General features: G+C 39.1%; 1 protein-coding gene across 3 annotated transcripts in view; it reads left to right on the forward strand.

Annotated features, from left to right (window-relative positions):
- The window catches only part of SEC23B (SEC23 homolog B, COPII coat complex component), a 58,641-nt gene extending 38,500 nt beyond the window's left edge, over positions 1-20,141 (forward strand). Inside the window, exons 15-20 of one of the 3 annotated variants that reach the window (XM_036244432.1) lie at positions 1,878-1,955; positions 5,156-5,317; positions 8,019-8,105; positions 10,074-10,229; positions 10,632-10,697; positions 19,677-20,141. In XM_036244432.1, coding sequence (XP_036100325.1) covers positions 1,878-1,955; positions 5,156-5,317; positions 8,019-8,105; positions 10,074-10,229; positions 10,632-10,697; positions 19,677-19,766 — 639 coding nt within the window. In that variant the 3' untranslated portion in view covers positions 19,767-20,141. Of the gene's footprint in view, positions 1-1,877; positions 1,956-5,155; positions 5,318-8,018; positions 8,106-10,073; positions 10,230-10,631; positions 10,698-14,494; positions 14,522-19,676 lie in introns of those variants that run through there. The other 2 variants (XM_036244433.1, XM_036244434.1) reach the window with 2 other exon arrangements.
- Positions 20,142-20,796: the final 655 nt, after the last annotated feature.

Here is a 20,796-nt window from a genome sequence, read left to right on the forward strand (position 1 = left end):
CACCCTGTACTAACAAAGCTCAACATTGTGCCAGCTATCAAAGGAAAACTTTGAGTCCAGATCTACTTCACAACAGGCAGGAAGAATGAGTTTTGAGCCACAAGGCATAAATCAGTAACTGTCAGACCTCATAATTTTACAGTCTTGGCAATTTATTGCAGGTATTTATGATCAAAGGCACTGAAAACCCAGTAAAGAAAGATAATTAACTTTGTTTAGCTCTGTGTTTGCCTTTGCTGTTTCATGGAACCATTTTTTTTCCTCCAGGGCATATCAACATTTCAAACACAATCTGAAAATTGAGCAGAGGGTCCAAATGGTTGGCTTATGTGGAAAGTGAGCTTTGAATCAAGTCTCTTGAAAATGAGTAGGATAGTAGGGGAGGAGAAGGCAAGTCTTGCTGAGTGGAGGGCCCAAGTCTGTGGGAGGTAGCAGTACTCTCAGCTTATGCTGGGGACAATGGCCAGATCACTGTCACAGAGGCCAGACGTGCAGGGGGAAGAGAGAGGCAGTGAAAGTTATGAAATTTCTTCATTTGAAATGTCTTCATTTTAAAGTTAAGTCACTACCTTGATGTCAGAGAGAAAGGGAACTTAGGTGTGATTTCCCAGCAGGGGTGTGACAGCAGCATGATTCTTATATTTACATTTATTATTGTCATATGAGATAAATTTGGAAAGTGAAAAGGCTACACTGTTAAGACCAAATGAGGGTTTTGCCAGCTCAAGGGGGCTGAGACCAGGGTGGCAGCAGATTCTGGGAGGTTTGGAATCAGGATGAATGTTAAAGGAAGAATTGATAAAACTTGATGAAAATATATGTAAAATCAAAAACCAGAAAAATCAGCACTGACTCAAATTCTAAGTGTGGGTAACTGCAAGAATGACAGCGAGATAGAAAAATGGAAAAGGAGAGCAGCTTTAGGGTGAGGGAAGGTGAATGCTTTTTTTTTTTTAGTGTAAGAGTTTAATTTAGTTTTAATAGGCTGAATGTGAAATTGCAGAAGTATGTCCAAGGAAAGCTATCCTGTAATTAGGTGAAGGTCAGCCCTGGACCTGGAGGAGGAATTTGGATGACATTGGTCTGGCTCTAGATCTGTAGCTGAAGCAGTGAGAATGGGCAGGGGGCTAAGAACTAATCTCTGAGGAGCCCACAGTTAGGAGTAGGAAGATGAGGAGCTTTTGAAGAAGGCAGAGAAGGACTGATTGGAGTTGACAGAAAATAGGAAAGTGCTATTTTAACTGCTGAAGAAGAGAGTTTCCAGAAGTTTGGGGAGTCACTTGGCTTGAGGTGTTAGGAATTTCAGGAAGAGGAAAACAGCAAGGGTATCGGATTTGGTAGGAAGAAGGTGAATGTCAGAGATGGGCTTTCTTTAATTGGTGGGCAGTCTGATTCTCTTAATGGCTAGAGGAAATATGTGAAATAAAAAGGAAACAAAGGCAGGAAGAGAAAACATTGTTCATAAATTTGCCTTTGAAAGGAAGAAGAAAATTGAGTTGGAGAGTGATGGAACATCAAGGCTGATCTAATTGGTAGTATTTTCATGGTCTTAGAGGTGTTATTTTTTGGTTGTTTGTTTTTTTAATGGAAGTTGTGCCTGAGAACTCATCTAGCCCCTCACTAGTCAGAGTGGTTTTCAGCCACCTGGCCTGGGTGCTGGTTAGAATTCAGGATCTCTAGGCCCTCCCCAAGTCTGCCAAATTAGAATTTGCATTTTAACAACACTTTGGGGAATATGTCTGCCTGTCTCTGGCTGAAAAGTGCTGGTCTGGACTCACAGTAAGTCAGTGGCAGAGTTGAGACTGAAATGTAGCTAGCTCTATTGCTCCAAGGACTTTTCTAGGTTTTTTCCCCATTTTGCTGTTTTCTTTCAACAGTGTCAGAAGTTTGGACAGTATAACAAGGAAGACCCCACTTCTTTTAGGTTATCAGACTCCTTCTCTCTGTATCCTCAGGTAAGTAATGTATATTTCTAAAATAACAATAGAAGAATAAATTGTGATGAAAATAAAACTCGCTGGTCTCAGGGCAAACATTTGGTATGTTTTGAGACTCGGCCTATAGGAGATGAAGATTGTTCACTTCAAGACAAATACTCTGTCTCTGAGGCAGTGCCTGAGCCCTATAGAAGACAGGGGTGACATGCAGAAAGGAGAAAGTAACTGTATAAACTTTCATGAAAAGGCAAAACAGGATCATTGCTGTAAGGCCCCAACAAAATCTAATTTATAGAAGTTCTGGGTTGACAGTTGGCTACCTTAGCAGCAAACAAACAAAAAAATGAAGCACACAGGAAGATGAATACAATAAAGGAGACCATGCTCATGGTTATTATACTGTATCGTGACTAGGAAGCAATAGTAATAAGCAGCTACTGTAAATAACTACTTTATGCAGGAACTAAGCATTTGGGACAAAGGAAAGGAGGGGTAAGAGGAGGGAGCCTGAAGGTGCTGTCAGGGATCTGGGTATTTACTTTTCTGAACCTTCATTCTCATCTGTAAATGAGGAAATGAGCTTAGCTGAGTGGGTGGCTGTGAGGATTACATGAGCTGAGGCCAGTTGGGTGTTTAGTTCTTTGTAAATGTGAGCCTATGGCTCTACAGATGGGGCTTGGGACTTGCAGGTTGGGTTCTTCACAAGTGCAGCTTTTCCAGCACTGGAAGCAAACTCAACTTTATTTCCTCTTCCCTCAGAGACATCTTTATGAGGAATAAATAAAAAGAGGACTTAGATGTCTAAAAGTGCATTATCCTTTCATATACTTGCTTTGGAAAGTGGATACAGGTTTTAATTATGAAATTGTATAGATTGGACTCTTAGGGTTAAAAGGGGCCTCAGAGGTCACCTCACTCAACCCCTGGCTCAGGATAGGGTTCTGTTGTACCTGGTGTGTCTCTTCTCCGGCCCGTACCCAAGCAGTTGAGGCTGTGCAGCATTGTAGAAAGAGCCAGAATCGGGGCCAAATTCCAGCATTGGCTTTGATGCTATTGATCTTGGATGAGGTCCTGGACCCCTGTGAATGCTGGTTCCCTCTGTAAAAGGTAGGAGTTGGTCTGGAGAACTGACTGAGTCTTTTTACAACTGTGGAATCCTTTCTTCCAGAGGTCTCTTAAAAGCTAAAGCAGACAAACTTGGGTGCTGCTTTGGTTTTTCCCAGGCTCCACTCCCGCTCACTGGGTCCCACCAAAGCACTCTCCACCACCTCACTCCCAGTACTTTGTGGTTTCACTAAAACTCAGGAGCACAATGTGAAAACCACTGAATGAGATGGGTTTTTTGTTGTTGTTGTTGATCCTCACCCAAAGATATTTTTTCATTGCTTTTTAGGTAGAGTGGAAGGGAGAGAGGAAGATGGGAGATAGAGAGAAACACCCATGTGAGAGAGAGACATCGATTGGTTGCCTCCCACATGACTCCGCCCAAGGCTGGAATCAAACCTGCAACCCAGGCACTTGCCCTTGACTAGGAATCAAATCCATGATTGTCGTCCACAGGCCTACTCTCCAGCCCCTGAGCCAAACTGACCAGGGCTGAATGAGATGGTTTTTAAGATTCCTTCTCTCAGATCATCCAAGGTAGAGGTCAAGAACCCAGTTGCTGGAGCCAGCAGCCTGGATTACAGTCTGATTCTGCCACTCAGTAGCAGGTGACCTTGGGCAGTTGTCTACCCCTCAGTTTCCTGATGTGTAAACTAAGGATGATAAGAGAACCTAGGCCTAATGGGCTTATTGGAAGGATTGAATAAGTCTTGTCAAGTGCCTTATGCCTTGCACATAGGATGCATTGGATGTCAGCCATGATTATTGTTTAGGAACTTATGCTTCAACATGTGGAATCTCGGGATGCTTTATACTTCTCAAGGCAGCTCATTTCTATGTTTTGGTAACTTTTAAAAAATATATGTTTTATTGCCCTGGCCAGTTTGGCTCAGCAGTTAGAGCGTTGGCCTGTGGTCCACAGAGACCCGGGTTTGATTCCTGCTAAGGGCGCGTACCTCACTCGCAGTTTGTTCCTGGCCCTGGTTGGTCATGCGGGTGGCAGCCACTCGATGTGTCCCTTTCATGTCAATGTGTCTCTCTCTCTCTTTTTTCCTCCCACTCTATCTGAACAAAAAATGGAAAAATGTCCTCAGGTGAGAATAAAAAATATATATGTATATGTTTTATTGATTTTTAGGGAAGAGGGTTGGGAGAGGGAGAGATAGAAACACTGATGAGAGAGCAACATCGATTGGCTGCCTCCTGCATGTCCCCTACTGGGGATTGAGCCCACAAACTGGGCAAGTGCCCTGACAGGGAATAAAACTGGCGACTTCTTGGTCTTTGGGTCGATGCTCAACTGGGCTGTTTTGGTAACTTTTTAGAGTAAAAGTATCCCCTACACCTTCTAATGCTTAGGGTAGAAAACATACCTCCAGCATCATCATCTTGTTTCTCTCCTTTACATTCCTCACTCTAATATACTAGCCTGTGTCTGAGCTCTATAAGTTCTCATCTGCTGTTACTGTACCTGGAGTCCCCTACCCGCCTGCCCTCTGGTCTCCTCATGAATATCTTTCAGACTCCAGTAGCTTTGGGAAGTCTCCTGCTGCTCCTCCAGCTCCACTCCATTGTAGCAGTACTTTCCTGTACGGGGGGCCCAAAATATGCTGCCCCAAATGTGCCTTTTCCCCACTGGACTGTGATCTCTTTGAGAGCAGGCATTCTGTCTCTGCAACCCAACCCAGTTACTCCAGAAATAGACGCTTCTTTGCCTTTCCCATTTCATGTGGAATCTTTGACATACCCAAAAGCTCCCCCAACCCTTTAAAATTAATTTTTTAATGTGGTAAAAACACATAAAATTTATTATCCAAACCATTTTTAAGTGTACCTATTGTTCAGTATTGTTAGGTATATTCACATTGCTGTGCAACAGATTTCCAGAATTTTTCATCTTGCAAAACTAAAATTCTGTACCCATTTAACAACTTTCCATTTCCTCCTTTCCCCAGCCCCTGGTTCCAGCATTTTATTCTCTGCTTTATGAACCCAGAGATCTTTTTCTTAAAGTCTGGGTTTTCCTGTTTCAGAGATCTAAAGCAAGTCTACTCTTTGGGTATATAAGAAGGTTACAGCTATATGCATTTGTCTTTTTTTCTTTGTGAATGTAGTTCATGTTCCATCTTAGAAGATCTCCATTTCTTCAAGTGTTTAACAACAGTCCTGATGAGTCGTCGTATTACAGACACCATTTTGCCCGACAGGATTTGACCCAGTCCCTCATCATGATCCAGCCCATTCTCTATTCCTATTCGTTCCATGGACCACCAGAGGTAAGGTTTTACATGAATGCCTTTCTTGGAATTGTCATCACCCTTATATACTACAGTAAACCCTCGATTTTGCTGACCTCAATTTAACGGACTTTGGATTTAACAGACAGAATTCCCGGTCCATTATGTCATATGTGAAAAGTAGCAGTCTGTTAATTTTTCTCTCTTTTTTTTTTTTATCCTCACCCAAGGACATTTTTCCATTTTTTGTTCAGATAGAGTGGGAGGGAGAGAGAAAGAAAAACATTGATGTGAAAGGGACACATCGAGTGCACGACCCAACCAGGGCTGGGGACAGACTGCAACCGAGGTACGTGCCCTTAGCGAGAACCAAACCCGGATTTCTCTGGACCGCAGGCCAACGCTCTAACTGCTGAGCCAAACCGGCCAGGGCACAGTCTATTAATTTTTAAATGCTTTTAACCAAGATTTGCTTATAATTAAATTAACCGGTTATTTTGTTGTTGTTAATTCACTGTTATTTTTAACAAATTTTTGTTAATAGGCCATATGTTGGAAAAAACACTGTAGTAATTACGTAGCATAAATAAATATTCCATATCTACAACTGTAGTCTACATGTTTAAATCCAAGATTCACCACTGGTAAAAACTGTTCAGTGAATAATTAGCACGGAATCACACCACAATGCATATGGTAGTTGGTTATGTTGTTGAGGGGCATGACTTTCTGCAGCAATTTTATTTTTTATTTTCATTTTTCTTTATTGATTTTAGAGAGAGGGAGAGGGAGAAATAGAAAAATTGATGAGAGAGAAATTGATTGGCCGCCTCCTGCATGCCTTCAACTGGGATTGGGCCCATAATCTAGGCATGTGCCCTGACCAGGAATCGAACTGGTGACATCTTGGTGCATGGGTCAACACTCAACTGTAGAGCCACACCAGCCAGGCTCTGCAGCAGTTTTTTTTTTTTTTATCCTCACCCGAGGACATTTTTCCATTTTTTGTTCAGGTAGAGTGGGAGGAAGAGAGAGGAACAGAGAGAGAGAGAAACAACGATGTGAAAGGAACACATCGAGTGGCTGCCACCCGCACAACCGACCAGGGCCGGGGACAAACTGCAACCGAGGTACGCGCCCCTAGCGGGAACCGAACCCGGGTCTCTCAGGACCGCAGGCCAACGCTCTAACCGCTGAGCCAAACCGGCCAGGGCTCTGCAGCAGTTTTAATGGGTGCTAGGCTCATGTTCTGACCTGGGCTAAGCCACACCTCAGCTGTGTGCATTTTTTTACTCAACAGTGACTGGTGAATGCACAAATTAATAGACTTATAAATTTAAAATTACAGTAATACATCTAGAAAACTTTTCTGTTGAATTAAACTTTTCATACATAACTTAATTTTAATTACACAAATGCGTCCACATGAGTAAAATAGGTAAACTGATTTTTGTCCATTTTTTTAACATACACATTCAGAAAACCTGCTTTATTATGTAATGGACTTTCAGCTTTAACGGACACCCCCTCGCCTGAATTAGTCCATTATATCAAGGTTTTACTGTATATTGTTTTTTTCCCAGCAAATTTACTCTTATTGAAAGGCTGTAAAAAAAAGAAAACTTTGAGTCTTTATAGTGCTTAAACATCTGAGTCTTAAAAATATGCATAGGAAAGGTCATGGGCATGTAAAGCTATTATCTGTGGAAGGCAGGATTACAAGTGAAAAACTTAAAAATGTGTAGGTACTTTTTTCACTGTGTTCAGATACTTTGACCCAGTAGTCTCATATCTTGTATTCTATCTGAAGAAAATGTTCCTTTATACAGAAAAGGCTTTGTTCAAAGAAATAGTAAATGAACTATTAGAATAGAAAATTAGAAAACAGCCCAGCTGGTATGGCTCAGTGGATTGAGCGTTGTCCCATGAACTAAGAGATTCCGGTTCGATTCCTGGTCAGGGCACATGCCTGGGTTGCGGGCTCAATCCCCGGTAGGTGACATGCAGGAGACAGCTGATTTATATATCTCTCACATTAATGTTTCTATCTCTCTCTTTAAAAAATCATTAAAAAACGTATCTTAAAGAAAATTTAAAAAAACAAGCCAAATGCTCAATAGTAGGAAAATAAGTAATCTAAGAAACATTCACAGTTTATATAACATAATAAAAATAGATACATCCTAATGTTAAGTTACATGAAAAAAAAATTAAGAGAGAAACTTTGTAAATTATGCTTTCTAAAAAATCTGCAAAATTTAAAAACTATATAGAAATAAACCAAACTATCAATATTTGTTGTCCTTGGGTTCAAGTTTCCTTTAACAAGTATAGATTACTTTTACTACTGAAATAAAAATCATAAAAAATATATTTTGTAGTAAACTTTCCAAACTTGTATTAAAAGCTGTACTTTTTCATATAGCCATCCCTGTGTGTCATCTGCAGTTGTAGGTTTGCGGGACTGTATCTCTGATAGATAAAATACATTTTTAGCCTGAAACAGAATGTTTGGAATACCTTTTGGTTCCTAGAGCAAAAGATATAATTAATCTCCTTTTCCAGTTGAGGAGGGATTGTTTGGAGCCTCTTTCTTCTACAGAGTTGAAACTTAGAACTGCCTGAGTCAGGAAGCACAAAGTGGGAATGACAGTGAAGAGGGGGAGAGCCATTGGTTTCTGTTTTGCCCATGTGGGGAAGAGAGGGAAGACCAATGCCATCTCTTTCCCTTTTTCTCCAGCCAGTACTATTGGACAGCAGCAGCATTCTAGCTGACAGAATTTTGCTGATGGATACTTTCTTCCAAATTGTCATTTATTTTGGTGAGGTAAGATGATATTACTAATTTTTTTTCTTACTATTGTTTTACTTCTTATTAATTTAGCATTTGAAACAAGAATCTGGACTTAGGAAACCCACAGTTTATGGTAATGAGTACAGTATATGTTAGTGAAGAAAATATTTTTTCAGGTTCCTTGAGTATTTGTATAATTTTAATAATATTTGGTATTAGTAAATCTCACCTGGTCCTTTCAAATCACTGTAATTTATTACTTTCTGAGTTGTTAGGCAAGATTGGTTACTTTTCTTCAGTAAATATTTTATATGTACTATTACCCTTTCAGAGTTATGTTAGAGTTAGTAGTAAACACTCATACGTTTAGGGTGATAGTTTTTCTTTGAGATAACGTGGCACAGTGAACCTCACACTGGGTCTGTGGATGTCTAGGATGGCTGTGGATGGTTTTCAGAGCAGAGTCCATCTCTTTCTCAAAGCAGTTAATTCCCTAAGAAAGGGAATGGCTCCTCTGAAGAAAATTCTTTAACTGAGCATTATATTCAGTGATATATTATTTTTTCTTTTATAGTGCATTATCTACCTTCGGTAAGTTTCTTTGATGGTTGACTTGACTCCCTAGTGTCTGTACATTAGAAGTGATTTCAGATATCCTGGAAAATATAAATTGTGTTCCAGAATTCTCTTAATAACTTAAAAAGAATTTATTTTCTAATACTAATGGGCATTTTATAACTTTTCCAGCATATTAACACCGTCTGCTAGCCACTTAACCACATACGGTACACCATCAGTAATGGTCCTAAACCAAAGGCCATTTGTGATCAGCTGCCATTCCTACTGGTTCCTTTAAGAACAGTAATCACAACATAGCTTTATTTGCTTCAGCTCATTCCTTATAGACATCTCGGGCTACAGCCCCGATCCTGTTCATTCATGCATTTATTGAGCACCTTCTGTGTACAAGTGATTGGTTCTAATGACAAAAACAATGACATCATTCTCATCCTCCAAAGCCCTATGGTGTTCTTATGAACTCTTGGACCCTAGTAAGCTTATGGAAATTTCCTCCATTCTACTGGTCAGTAAAAAAATTAAGACCTAGAAAAGGTTATTAGAAACTCTCAGAAGGGAGAAGAGGCTGCAGAAGGAAGCATCTAAAGAGAATCCTCTTTCTGGTATCAGTTAACAGTTCACATGTGATAGCACTTCAGTTTATTTATAAAGATATATTAATCATTCAGTAGATACTTTTTTCCTATGTGTTTAAGATATTTCCTAGATCAGTTGCTGATGGTAATGAAAGAAAGAATGAAAAACAAAGTGTTTATCCTAGTGGGGGAGACAGTCTTTACTTTCCACACTTAGATTGCCTTCTACTCATTGTCTAAGTTTCATATTTTGATTCTTATAGCTTTTATATTCTGTAAAATACTTTCCCACCAGGAATATCCCCAGTCAGAGACCAGGGGAGCATAGGATGGAGATGAGGTCAATCCCACCAGATCTATGTAACTATTATCCCCTGGAAGAGAGGGTATATGACATGTGCTGACTGGAAAGAAAAGGGGGAATGAATTCTATGGAGGCAGTCCACAAATCTCTTTACCTGCCAGATTTAAGGAAATGAAACGCTAGACCAAGCGATGGCAGTGGAAGTGGAAAGCAAGGGAGCCCATAGTTCCTTGGTTCAACTAATCCCTGGAGTTTTAGCTAGTTGGTATGTACAGTGAGAAAGGAATGAGGACGTGTGACTGATGACTCTGATACTTCCAGAAGAACTGTGTGGTTGGGGGTGTCCTGGGTGTACCTCTTTGCTTACTCATACTTCTAGTCAGCTCCACTTTGTTCCCATCTAAAACTTGCCATTCTTAATGTAAGACTTCTTCACTTGAAGCAAGTTTGGGGGTAGAGATGTGGTGTTAGAATCTTAAGTGTCAAAGAAAGCTATTGTTTCAGTGTTTCCACAGTAGTTTTGGTTTGTTTGTTTTGGTGTAGACTATAGCCCAGTGGCGTAAAGCTGGGTACCAGGACATACCTGAGTATGAAAACTTCAAGCACCTTCTGCAGGCACCATTGGATGATGCTCAAGAAATTCTGCAAGCGCGCTTCCCAATGCCACGTTACATTAACACAGAACATGGAGGCAGTCAGGTTGGTTTTGGTATTCAGTTGTTTCTATGATACATCTTTATGGCTATAAATCCAAATAGGGTGGTTAATATTTTTTTAATGATTTATTTTTATGGCTATAAATCCAAACAGCATGATTAATATTTTATGTGGTAACAAATTGACGTACAGATAAACTTCCAAATATGACTTATTTTTAAATGAGTGGTCAGAATATGTTAATATAAAAGTAGAGGATTGCCAAAATAAAATACATTTTATGTTTCTGGAACTCTAATAATTGACCTCTATTGATCTTAAGCTAAAGAAATGGGTTCCTGTGCAATAAAAAGTTCTAATTTAACAAAAGAAATGTAAAAGTTTTTTTTCCTAGTGCACTAATATTCATGCCACTTTAATCTTTAACCTTTTTTTTTTTTGAAGGCTCGATTTCTTTTGTCCAAAGTGAATCCATCTCAGACACACAATAACCTGTATGCTTGGGGACAGGTAAGAAATTGTCAGGAATTTGGGGAGGAGACCAGGCTACATTTTATTTATTTATTTTTTAAACCTCACCCGGGCATATTTTTCCTTTTTTGTTCAGATAGAGTGGGAAGGGGAGAGAGAAAGAGAAACATTGATGTGAGAGAGACACATCAATTGGTTGCCTCCCACACAACCCCAATCAGGGCCAGGGCCAAACCGCAACCGAGGTACATGCCCTTGACTGGAATTGAACCCGTGACTCTGGTCTGCAGGCCGACACTCTAACCATTGAGCAAACCTGCCAGGGCAACCAGGCTACATTTTATTTTATTTTATTAAAAAAATTTTTTTTTTCTTTATTGATTTTAGAGAGAGAGGAAAGGAGAAGGAGAGAGAGATAGAAACATTGATGAGAGAGAACATTGAACAGCCGCCTCCTGCTCACCCCTGACTGGGGATCGGACCCACAACCTGGGCATGTGCCCTGACCGGAATAGAGCTGGTGACCTCTTGGTGCATGGGTCAACACTTAACCACTGAGCCACATCAGCCAGGCCCAGGCTACATTTTAAAAAACTAGTTAAAATTGGAGTCTGTTTGGCCCAGAGACAGAATAACTTGGTTATTTTGCTGGGAAAAAAACTGCAAACATAGCTTGGGATTTGGGAGTGGCTACCCAGTGTGGATCCCTTTCTGCAGTGCACAGCATAATATGACAGGTTCGAGTTGGAGGACAGGACACCATAGTGTGGCCTCCATTGGGTTCTCATAGACACAGCAGCATTGCCCCAAGTCCTCCCTTTCCTTCTTTCTCTCTCTCAAGAGGACAGGGCAAAAACATCTACAAATGCTCACCACTGGTTTTGTGTCCTCTTTACTTTTCAGCCTGATTCCTTCATTATCTAATCATTCCAACCATTTATGTCTCTCTCAAATGAGTTTTTTCTTTCATTCTGTTTTCTTACAACATTTTTAAAATTAAACCTTTTTTTGAGGTAATTGTAAATTCAAACACAGTTGTAAGAAATAATACAGAGATTCCCTATACCCTTTACGTAGTTTCCTCCAGTGGTAACATTTTGTAAAACTGTAAAGCACTATCATAGGATATTACATTGATACAGTCCAGATGCACATTTCCATCAGCATAAGAATCTTTCATGTTACCCCTTTTTCTGTTGTTGTTTTGTTTTGTTAATCCTTACCTGAGGATATTTTTCCAGATAGAGTGGAAGGGAGGGAGGGAGAGAGAAAGGAGGGAAAGAGAGAAACATCAGTGTAAGAGAGACACATCATTAGTTGCCTCTTGCACAACCGGGCCAGGGATCAAACCTACAACCCAGATACATGCCCTTGCTGGGAATTGAACCTACAACCCTTTGGTCTATTGGCTGATGCTCTAACCACTGAGAAACTGGCCAGTGCTTATGTTACCCTTTTATAGTCACACTCACTTCCCTTCTGTCTCTACCCCTTTCTTAATGCCTGACAACTGCTAATCAGTTCTCCATTTCTATAGTTTTGTTATCAAGAATGTTATATGGCCCTGGCCGGTTTGGCTCAGCGGTTAGAGCGTCGGCCTGCGGTCCTGAGAGACCCGGGTTCGGTTCCCGCTAAGGGCATGTACCTCGGTTGCAGTTTGTCCCCGGCCCTGGTCGGTCGTGCGGGTGGCAGCCACTCGATGTGTCCCTTTCACATCGATGTTTCTCTCTCTCTCTGTTCCTCTCTCTCCCTCCCACTCCACCTGAACAAAAAACAAAAAAATGTCCTCGGGTGAGGATTAAAAAATAAATAAATAAATAAATAAGAATGTTATATGTATGAAATCACATGGTATATAACTTTTGGGACTGGCTTTTTTCCATCAGCATAATTATCTAGAGATTAATCCAAGTTGTTGTATGTATTAATAATTTGGTTCTTTTTATTTGCTGAGTAGTACTCTATGGTATAGATATACCATAGTTGTTTAATCATTCACCTATTAAAGGATATCTGGGTGGTTCAGTTTCTGACTGTTAGGAATAAAGCTACCTTAAGTATTAATGTATAGCATTCTTATGAACCTAAGTCTTCATTTCTCTGAAATAAATGCCCAGAAGTACATTTGCTCAGTTGTTTGGTAGTTACATAGTTAGTCTAAAATACTGCCATACTGTTTTCCAGAATGATTCCCCTTGTCCATCCTCACTATCAATGTATGAGTGATCCAGTTTCTCTCCATCCTTGCCAGCATTTAGTATTGTTATTTTACCTTTTCTAATAGCAGTGTAGGTTAACACTGTGTAACACGGTATTACACTGTTTTTTTTGTTGTTGTTTTTTGGGTTTTTGTTTTTGTTTTTTAGCTCTTTTTTTTTTTTCATCCTCACCCGAGGACATTTTTCCATTATTTGTTCAGGTAGAGTGGGAGGGAGAGAGAGGAACAGAGAGAGAGAGAGAGAAACATCGATGTGAAAGGGACACATCGAGTGGCTGCCACCCGCATGACCGACCAGGGCCAGGGACAAACTGAAACCGAGGTACGCGCCCTTAGCAGGAACCGAACCCGGGTCTCTCAGGACCTCAGGCCGACGCTCTAACCGCTGAGCCAAACCGGCCAGGGCTGGAATTTTTTTTCTTTATTGATGTTAGAGGAAGGGAGATGGAGAGAGAGATAGAAACATCGATGAGAGAGAACACTGATTGGCCGCCTCCTGCATGCTCCCCAATGGTGATTTGGCCCACAGTCTGGGCATGTACCCTGACCGGGAATCGAACCAGCAACCTCTTGGTGCATGGATCAATGCTCAACCACTGAGCCACACCGGCTGGACAACTCTGTGGTTTTAATTTACATTTTCCCAGTGGCTAATGATGTTAAACATCTTTTCATATGCTTCTTTTCCATCTGTATATCTTTTTAAAAAAAATATTTTTTTCTTTATTGATTTTAGAGAGAGGGGAAGTGAGAGGGAGAGATAGAAACATCAATGAGAGAGAACATTGATTGGCTGCCTCCTGCATGCCCCCTACTGGGGATCAGGCCCACAACCTGGGCATGTGTCCTGACTGGGATTCGAGTAGGCGACCTCTTGCTACATGGGTCAACACTCAACCGCTGAGCCACACCAGCCGGACTCCATCAGTATATCTTTTTTATTTTTCTTTCTGCCTTGCAAAAGCAAGGCCACCAAAAATTTGGTTGCCTCCCACACGAAAAAATGGGAAAGAGAGGACATCATCTGTATATCTTTTTTGATGAAATCTCTGTCTTTCGCCCATGTTCTCATTGGATTATTTGCTTTTTTATGGTTGAGTTTTGAGTTCTTTATGAACTCAAGATGCTAGTCTTGTCAGTGTGGCGCCGTTCATTGGAGTTGTCTCGTGCACCAGAAGGTTGTGGGTTCTATTCCCAGTCAGGGCACATGCCCAGGTTGTGAGATCGATCCCTGATAAAGGGGGTGTGCAGGAGGTAGCAGATCAATGTTTCACTGTCACATTGATGCTCTCTCTGTCTTCCTCTTCTTCTTTCTCTGAAATCAATAAAAGTATGTCCTTGGGTGAGGATTTTTTTTAAAAGAGAGAGATGCTAGTCTTTTGTTGTATATGTGGTCTGTGTATATTTCTCTCACTTTTAGCTGGTCTGTATGTCTTATTCACAGGGTCTTTTGCAGAGCACAGTGTTTGATCTTTATGAAGTCCACTTTATCAATTTTTTCTTTTATTGATTGTGCTTTTGGTTATCAAGTTTAAGTATTCTTTGTCTAGCCCTAGATCCCAAAGATCTGTGTTTGTCTTCTAATTTTATTTTTATATTTTTTATTTTTATATTTTAGTCCATGAATTAACTTTTGTATAAGATATGAGATATAACTTTATTTTGTGCAAATGGATGTCTCATTGCCCCAACACCATTTGTCGAAAACGGCTATCTTCCACAGAACTGCTTTTGTATCTTTGTCCAAGATTATTTGGGCATATTTTAGTGAGTACATTTCTGGGTTTTCTGCTCTATTTTATTGATCTCTGTTTCTCTCCCTCTACTAACACCACACAATCTCGATGATGACTATCTGTCTTGAAATCAGGTAGACTGATTTTTTTCCCCCACTTTGTTCTTTTTCAAAATTGTCTTAGCTATTCTAGTTCCTTTGCTTTTACATACAAATTTTAGAATAATCTTTCCTATATATTTTTAAAATCTTGTTGGGATTTTGATATAAGAATTTCATTAGCCCTGGCTGGTTTGGCTCAGCAGTTAGAGTGTCAGCCTGTGGACCAATGAATCACGGATTTGATTCCAGTCAAGGGTATGTACCTCAGTTGCAGTTTGTCCCTGGCTTTGGTCAGGGACATGCGGGAGGCAGCCAGTCAGTCAATGTGTCTCTCTCACATTGATGTTTCTCTCTCTCTCTCTCTCACTCTCTCCCTTTCTCCCTCTTTCTCTCTCCCTCTCTCCCCTCCACCTCCACTCCATCTGAAGGTAAATTGAAAAATATCCTCGGGTGAGGATAAAAAAAAAATTCATTAAACCTCTGTATCAATTGGAAATAATTGTCATCTTTACTATATTGAGCCTTCTAATTCATGAACTCACAGTATCTCTCCATTAAATATGTTTTGATTTCTTTCTTCAGTGTTGTATATTTTTACTTTTTTTGGTTTTAGTGACTGTTAATGGTATTGTGATTTTAATTGCAGTTTCCAAGTGTTCACTTCTAGTATATAGAAATACAACTGATTTTTGTATGTTTATTTTGTATCCTGTGAATGTACTAAGTCACTTATTACTTCTGGGAGTTTTTTAATAGATTCTCTGGGATTTTCTATGTAGACAATCATATCATCTGTAAGTGGGGAGAATATCTTTTATTTCTTTTTCTTGTTCTGTTGTGTTTTCCATTTCATTGATTTCTGCTCTAATCTTTATTTTCTTCCTTCTGCTTGCTTTAGGTTTATTTTACCCATTTTCTAAGTTCTTTTTAAATTCTCTTGAGAGTTCTTTGGTTCTTGGAGTATTTGGAACTGTTGCTTAGTTTCCAAGTATTATCTGTCTGTTGTTGATTTCTATTTTTATTGTGGTTGGAGAATACTCTTTATATGGTTTTAATTCTTGTAAATTTATTGACATTTGTTTTATGGCCAAGGATATGGACATCTTGGCATGTGTTCCATGATCATTTGAACATGTATCTTGCTGTTGTTGTTGGATAGTGTTCTATAAATGTTAGATTCTGTTAGTTGATAGTGATGTTGAGTTCTTATCTATCCCTGCTGATTATTTGTCTAGTTGTTCTAACAGTTGTTGAGAGAGGGTGTTGAAGTTTCCAACTCTAATTGTGAGTTTTGTCTATTTCTTCAGTTTTTGTTCACATATTTTGTAGTTTTGTTGTTTGTTGTGTACACATAGGATTGCTATGTCTTCTTAGTGTTGACCTATATTATTTATTATGTTATGTCTCCCTCTATCTTTGGTAATTTTGTTGGCACTAATATATACTTTCTTGGGCATTGGTAAAGTCCTCCCCTTTATTCCTTTTATTTTTCATGCAAAAATAAGTAAATGTTTGCATGATATATTTCTTTTCATCCTTTAACTTTCAACCTGCTTCTTATCAGTGTATTTGAAGTGAATTTCTCATAGACAGCATATACTGGTGTCATTGTTTTTAATCTACTCTGCTAAACTCTTTTAATTGATGTATTTGGACCATTTATATTAATATAATTATTGATATATTAGGGCTTAAGTCTGCCATTTTATTTTTTTGTTTTCTCTGATTTTCATTTCTTTGTCTGTGTGTGTGTGTGTGTGTGTGTGTGTGTGTGTGTGTGTGTGTTTCTTTTCTGCTTTCCTATGAGTTATTTAAACAGTTTTTAGAATTCCATCTGTGTTTATAGTGGTTTTTAGTGTGTCTCTTTGTTGACCTTTTTTTTAGTGGTTACTCCTGGTTGCTGTAGTGTAGAGCATTGTGTTACATAATATGCATAGCTTCTCACTGTTGTCTTTTTGACCAGTACAAGTGAGGTATGCAAAACTTTCCACCCCTTTATGTCCCTCTACCCTACTTCGTTCATAATATAATTGTGTTAAATATTTCCTCTACATTAGTTTTTCCAACCATTAGACATAATTTATAAATCTCAAGAGAAAATGGAAAGCCTGTTATATTTATCCACATTTTTGCTTACTATGTCCTTTATTTCTTCTTAATACCCCAAGGTTCCTTCTTTTATCATTTCCTTTTTGTTAGAGATTTCCTTTAGCCATTCTTTTACAGTAGGTCTACTGGTGATAGAATCTTAGTTTCCCTTCATTTGAGAGTCTTGATTTCCCTTTTATTCATGAAGGATATTTTTCTCTAGATACAGGATTCTGGTGATATTCCTTTTTGTTAAGCATTTAAATATTTTGCCACTCTCTGGCATCTATTGTTTCTGATTAGAAATTCACTGTCATTCTTACTGTTTTTCTTTTGTAGACAAGATAATGTCTGGCTGCTTTCAAGATTTTTTCTTTGTTGTTGCTTTTCAAAAGTTAAAGTACCATGTGTTTTGGGTAGAATTGGATTTAGCCTATTTGGAATTTGCTTAGCTTCTTGATTCTCTATATTTATGTCTCTTGACAAAATTGGGTAGGTTTCAGCCATTATTTCTTTGAATATTTTTTCAGCCTGTCTTCTTTTTTTCTTTCTCTCTGGAACCTCAGTTACATGAATGTTAGTTTTTTAATCTCTAGTTTACTGGTTATTTTCTCTGTTCCCTTTCTGCTTTAAGTTTATACACTGAACTTTTTATTTGTTGCTGTATTTTTTAGTTCTAAAATTTTCATTTGGTTTTTTATGTCTTCTACTTCCTTCCTGAGACTTTGTATTTCTTTGCTAGGCTTTGTTTTCAGTTGTGTTCATAATTGCCCACTGAAGCATTTTTATCATGACTGTTTTAAAGTCTTTGTCAGATAATTCCAACATTGTTGTCAACATGGTGTTAACACCTGTTGACTCTCTTTTTTTTTTTTTTTTTTTTTTTTGAGATTTACTTTGAGATCTTGGCTCTTGGTATGATAAGGATTTTTGAATGAAATGTGGACCTTTTTTTTTTGGTATGTGCCTCTAGCGGGAACCGAACCTGGCACTCTGGTACGCAGGCCAGTGCTCCAACCGCTGAGCCAAACCGGCCAGGGCGAAACATGGACATTTTTATATTTGTTATGAAATTCTGGATCTGTTTAAACCTGCTGTTTTAGCTGACTTTTTGTCATGCTGCTCTGGCAGGGAAGGTGTGGGGTACAGGGGGGATATTATTTTGTTACTGCCACGTGGAGGTAGAAGTCCAGGTTTTCCATTGGCCTCAATTGACACTTCCAGCTCCCGTTTCCACTAATCCTCTTGTGGAGATGGTCTTACTACTGTTGGGTGATAGTGAAAGTGCTGACTCTCCACTAGACCTCCTCTGATGCTACCCCAGTGGGTGTGAGAGGGACATTTATTACTGACATGTGGGGGTAGAAGACCAGACTGCCCCAGTGGTCTCTACTGATACCATAGGGGCAAGGAGACTTATCGCTCGCCACTGGGGATGAAATTCCCAGCGCAATACTTGGCCTTCTGTGTCACCACCCTGGCGGGTTTGTTGGGGTCCTTCCTTACTGCCTTGTGAGAGGGGAGGTCTAAGCTGCCCACTCAGCCTTTGGTGGCATAGATGGGGTGAGGCCACAGTTTTTTCTGTCACCTTTGGCTATAGTACAGTGGTGGTTATCTAACATTTTTCTGCCTTACTAGACTGGCCTGGTCCTTTGGCTAGAGAAGGTGGGCTTTTGTCTGTGCTCAGTGACTGTTTGCCAGCTTCTGTAGCCCCAAGTCTGGGATGTATGAGGCAAAAAGAAAACCCAGGGAATTCACCACTGTGTTGTTCCTTGGATCCCAGGGTCCCTAGTTTGTCTGCTATCTTCTCTCTATGTTTCAGAGTCTTATGTTTGTTTTATATAAAATGTCCAGGATTTTTAGTTATACCTAGTGGAAGGTATATCTTCTTCTTCCTAGAAGTCTTTTTATAAAATTTTAATCATGCTAACTTTTTTCTAATTATAATCATAGTATAATTTTATTCCAGAAAATTTGAATGTGTAAAAAACGATTAAGAAAGAAAATTAAAATGACCTATAGTGCTACTATCTAGAGTTAACCACTTCTGGTTTCTTGCTAGGTGATATAATATGCGTATGTCATGGTTCTAGCTGGTGTGGCTCAGTTGGGTGGAGCATCATCCCATACTCCAAAAGGTGGCACTTTCATTGCCTAGTCAGAGCACATACCCAGGTTGCAGATTTGATCCCTGGTCAAGGCACATGTGGGAGGCAACCGATCGAGGTTTCTCTCTCTCTCTCTCTCTCTCTCCCCCCCAAATAAAAATTAAAATGTTTTAAAAATGTGTAATGTATATATTTTTTTCTTTATTTACTTTTCTTTTACAAATTTGGGGTTTCTATTCAGTTTATTCCCTAACATTAAATAAATCGTAAGCATTTTTTGATATTACAAATATCCATTTGTTCAGTGAAAATAACTGATTCACTCATTTGTGAATATACCATTATCAAGCTTCTGTTGTAAGCAGAGCACTTAAGAGCGTCGGGCTAGGTGCTGTGACAGAGTAGTGGGGAAGATGAGAGGCAGGGTGTGCAGGCCTCCAGAAGTTTATGCCTGGTGAGGAGCCAGATTCTGGATGAATCATTAGAACTGTGGAGAGAAGGGGGATATAGAAGAGCATATGCTCAGAACTGTCTAGTGGCAGGGATGGCTTGAGCTTAGTGGGTCAGGGAAGGATTTTGTGAGGAATTGATTCAGTTGAAAGAATTAGTTAACTAGGCAGAGGATGGGGTTGGCAAGAGTACTCAGCAGCGGGAACAACATGAACTGAGTTGGACAACTTTTATGAATGTCCCGAGTTTTTAATAATTCATGAATTCTAAACAGTTTTAAGGATATCTGCCAATAAACCTTTATCATTTAATTTCAGGAAACGGGAGCACCCATCCTAACTGACGACGTTAGCTTGCAGGTATTCATGGATCATTTGAAGAAGCTGGCTGTCTCCAGTGCCTCTTAAGCTGGGCACATGAGCTGGAAACTAAAGAAAACACTGTCTGTTGTATTCATGATTGTTTATAAAAGCTTAATAACATTCCTTTTGTTTTCTTTTGGATTTAAATAAATAATCAAAGGAAGTATTGTATGTAAGTCTTTATAATTTATTTGTATTATCTGTGCCTCTCCTTGCATCATAAAATTATAAGGTCATAAATGTTTTGGTACTTATACATGTTTATTTACTTTTAGTATACTAATTTTACAGTCTCTGTAAAATCAGAGTTTTGTATTTTGGCAGCCTGCTTAGATGAAAACCATAACGGTCAGAAACGAAATAAATTTGAATGAAGAGAGCATTGGCGAAAATAATGCTAACACAGATCTGATTTTCTGAGGGGGGTGGAGAGTGTGTGTGTGTGTTTGTGTGTTTTAAGTGACTCTCCCTAGAGATATTTCCTGTACTTAATTCTCATTTACTGTCTAAATCAGGAGTGGGGAACATTTTTCTGTCAAGGGCCAGTTGGATATTTATAACATCATTTTCAAGCCATACAAAATTATCAACTTAAAAATTAGCCTGTGCCCTGGCCAGTTAAAAAAAAAAAAGAGTGGCTGATGGGCATATGGTTCTAACAAAATAATAACATTTACCTTGGGCACAAGTAAAATAACTTTACCAGGTACTGCTTTTTAATCAAAGTGTAATATATGCATGGTAAAAAGAAAAAAAATTTAAACTTACTTTATTGTTGAATGTATTACAGATGAAAACAAATGAACTTAACCTAAGGAGCTTATAACAACAATTTTCTCCATTCCCCTAATCCTAGTTAGACCTTATTCTTCAAACTTTTTATTATTGATGTATCATTTTTAAGAATGAGTATTTTAAGACCTTTCTATCGTTTAGTTTTGGTCAGGTATACCTTTATTTTTATATTATCAAGTTTGGTAAAATGTACATTTTGACCTATAACCATAGTTCTATCTTTTGTGTCAAAGTTGATTCTAAAAACAAATAAAGATTATCTACACAGTTGTGATAATGT

The sequence above is a fragment of the Molossus molossus genome, unplaced genomic scaffold (assembly GCF_014108415.1).
Source record: "Molossus molossus isolate mMolMol1 unplaced genomic scaffold, mMolMol1.p scaffold_m16_p_6, whole genome shotgun sequence".
In the NCBI taxonomy this organism is placed as follows: Eukaryota; Metazoa; Chordata; class Mammalia; order Chiroptera; family Molossidae; genus Molossus; species Molossus molossus.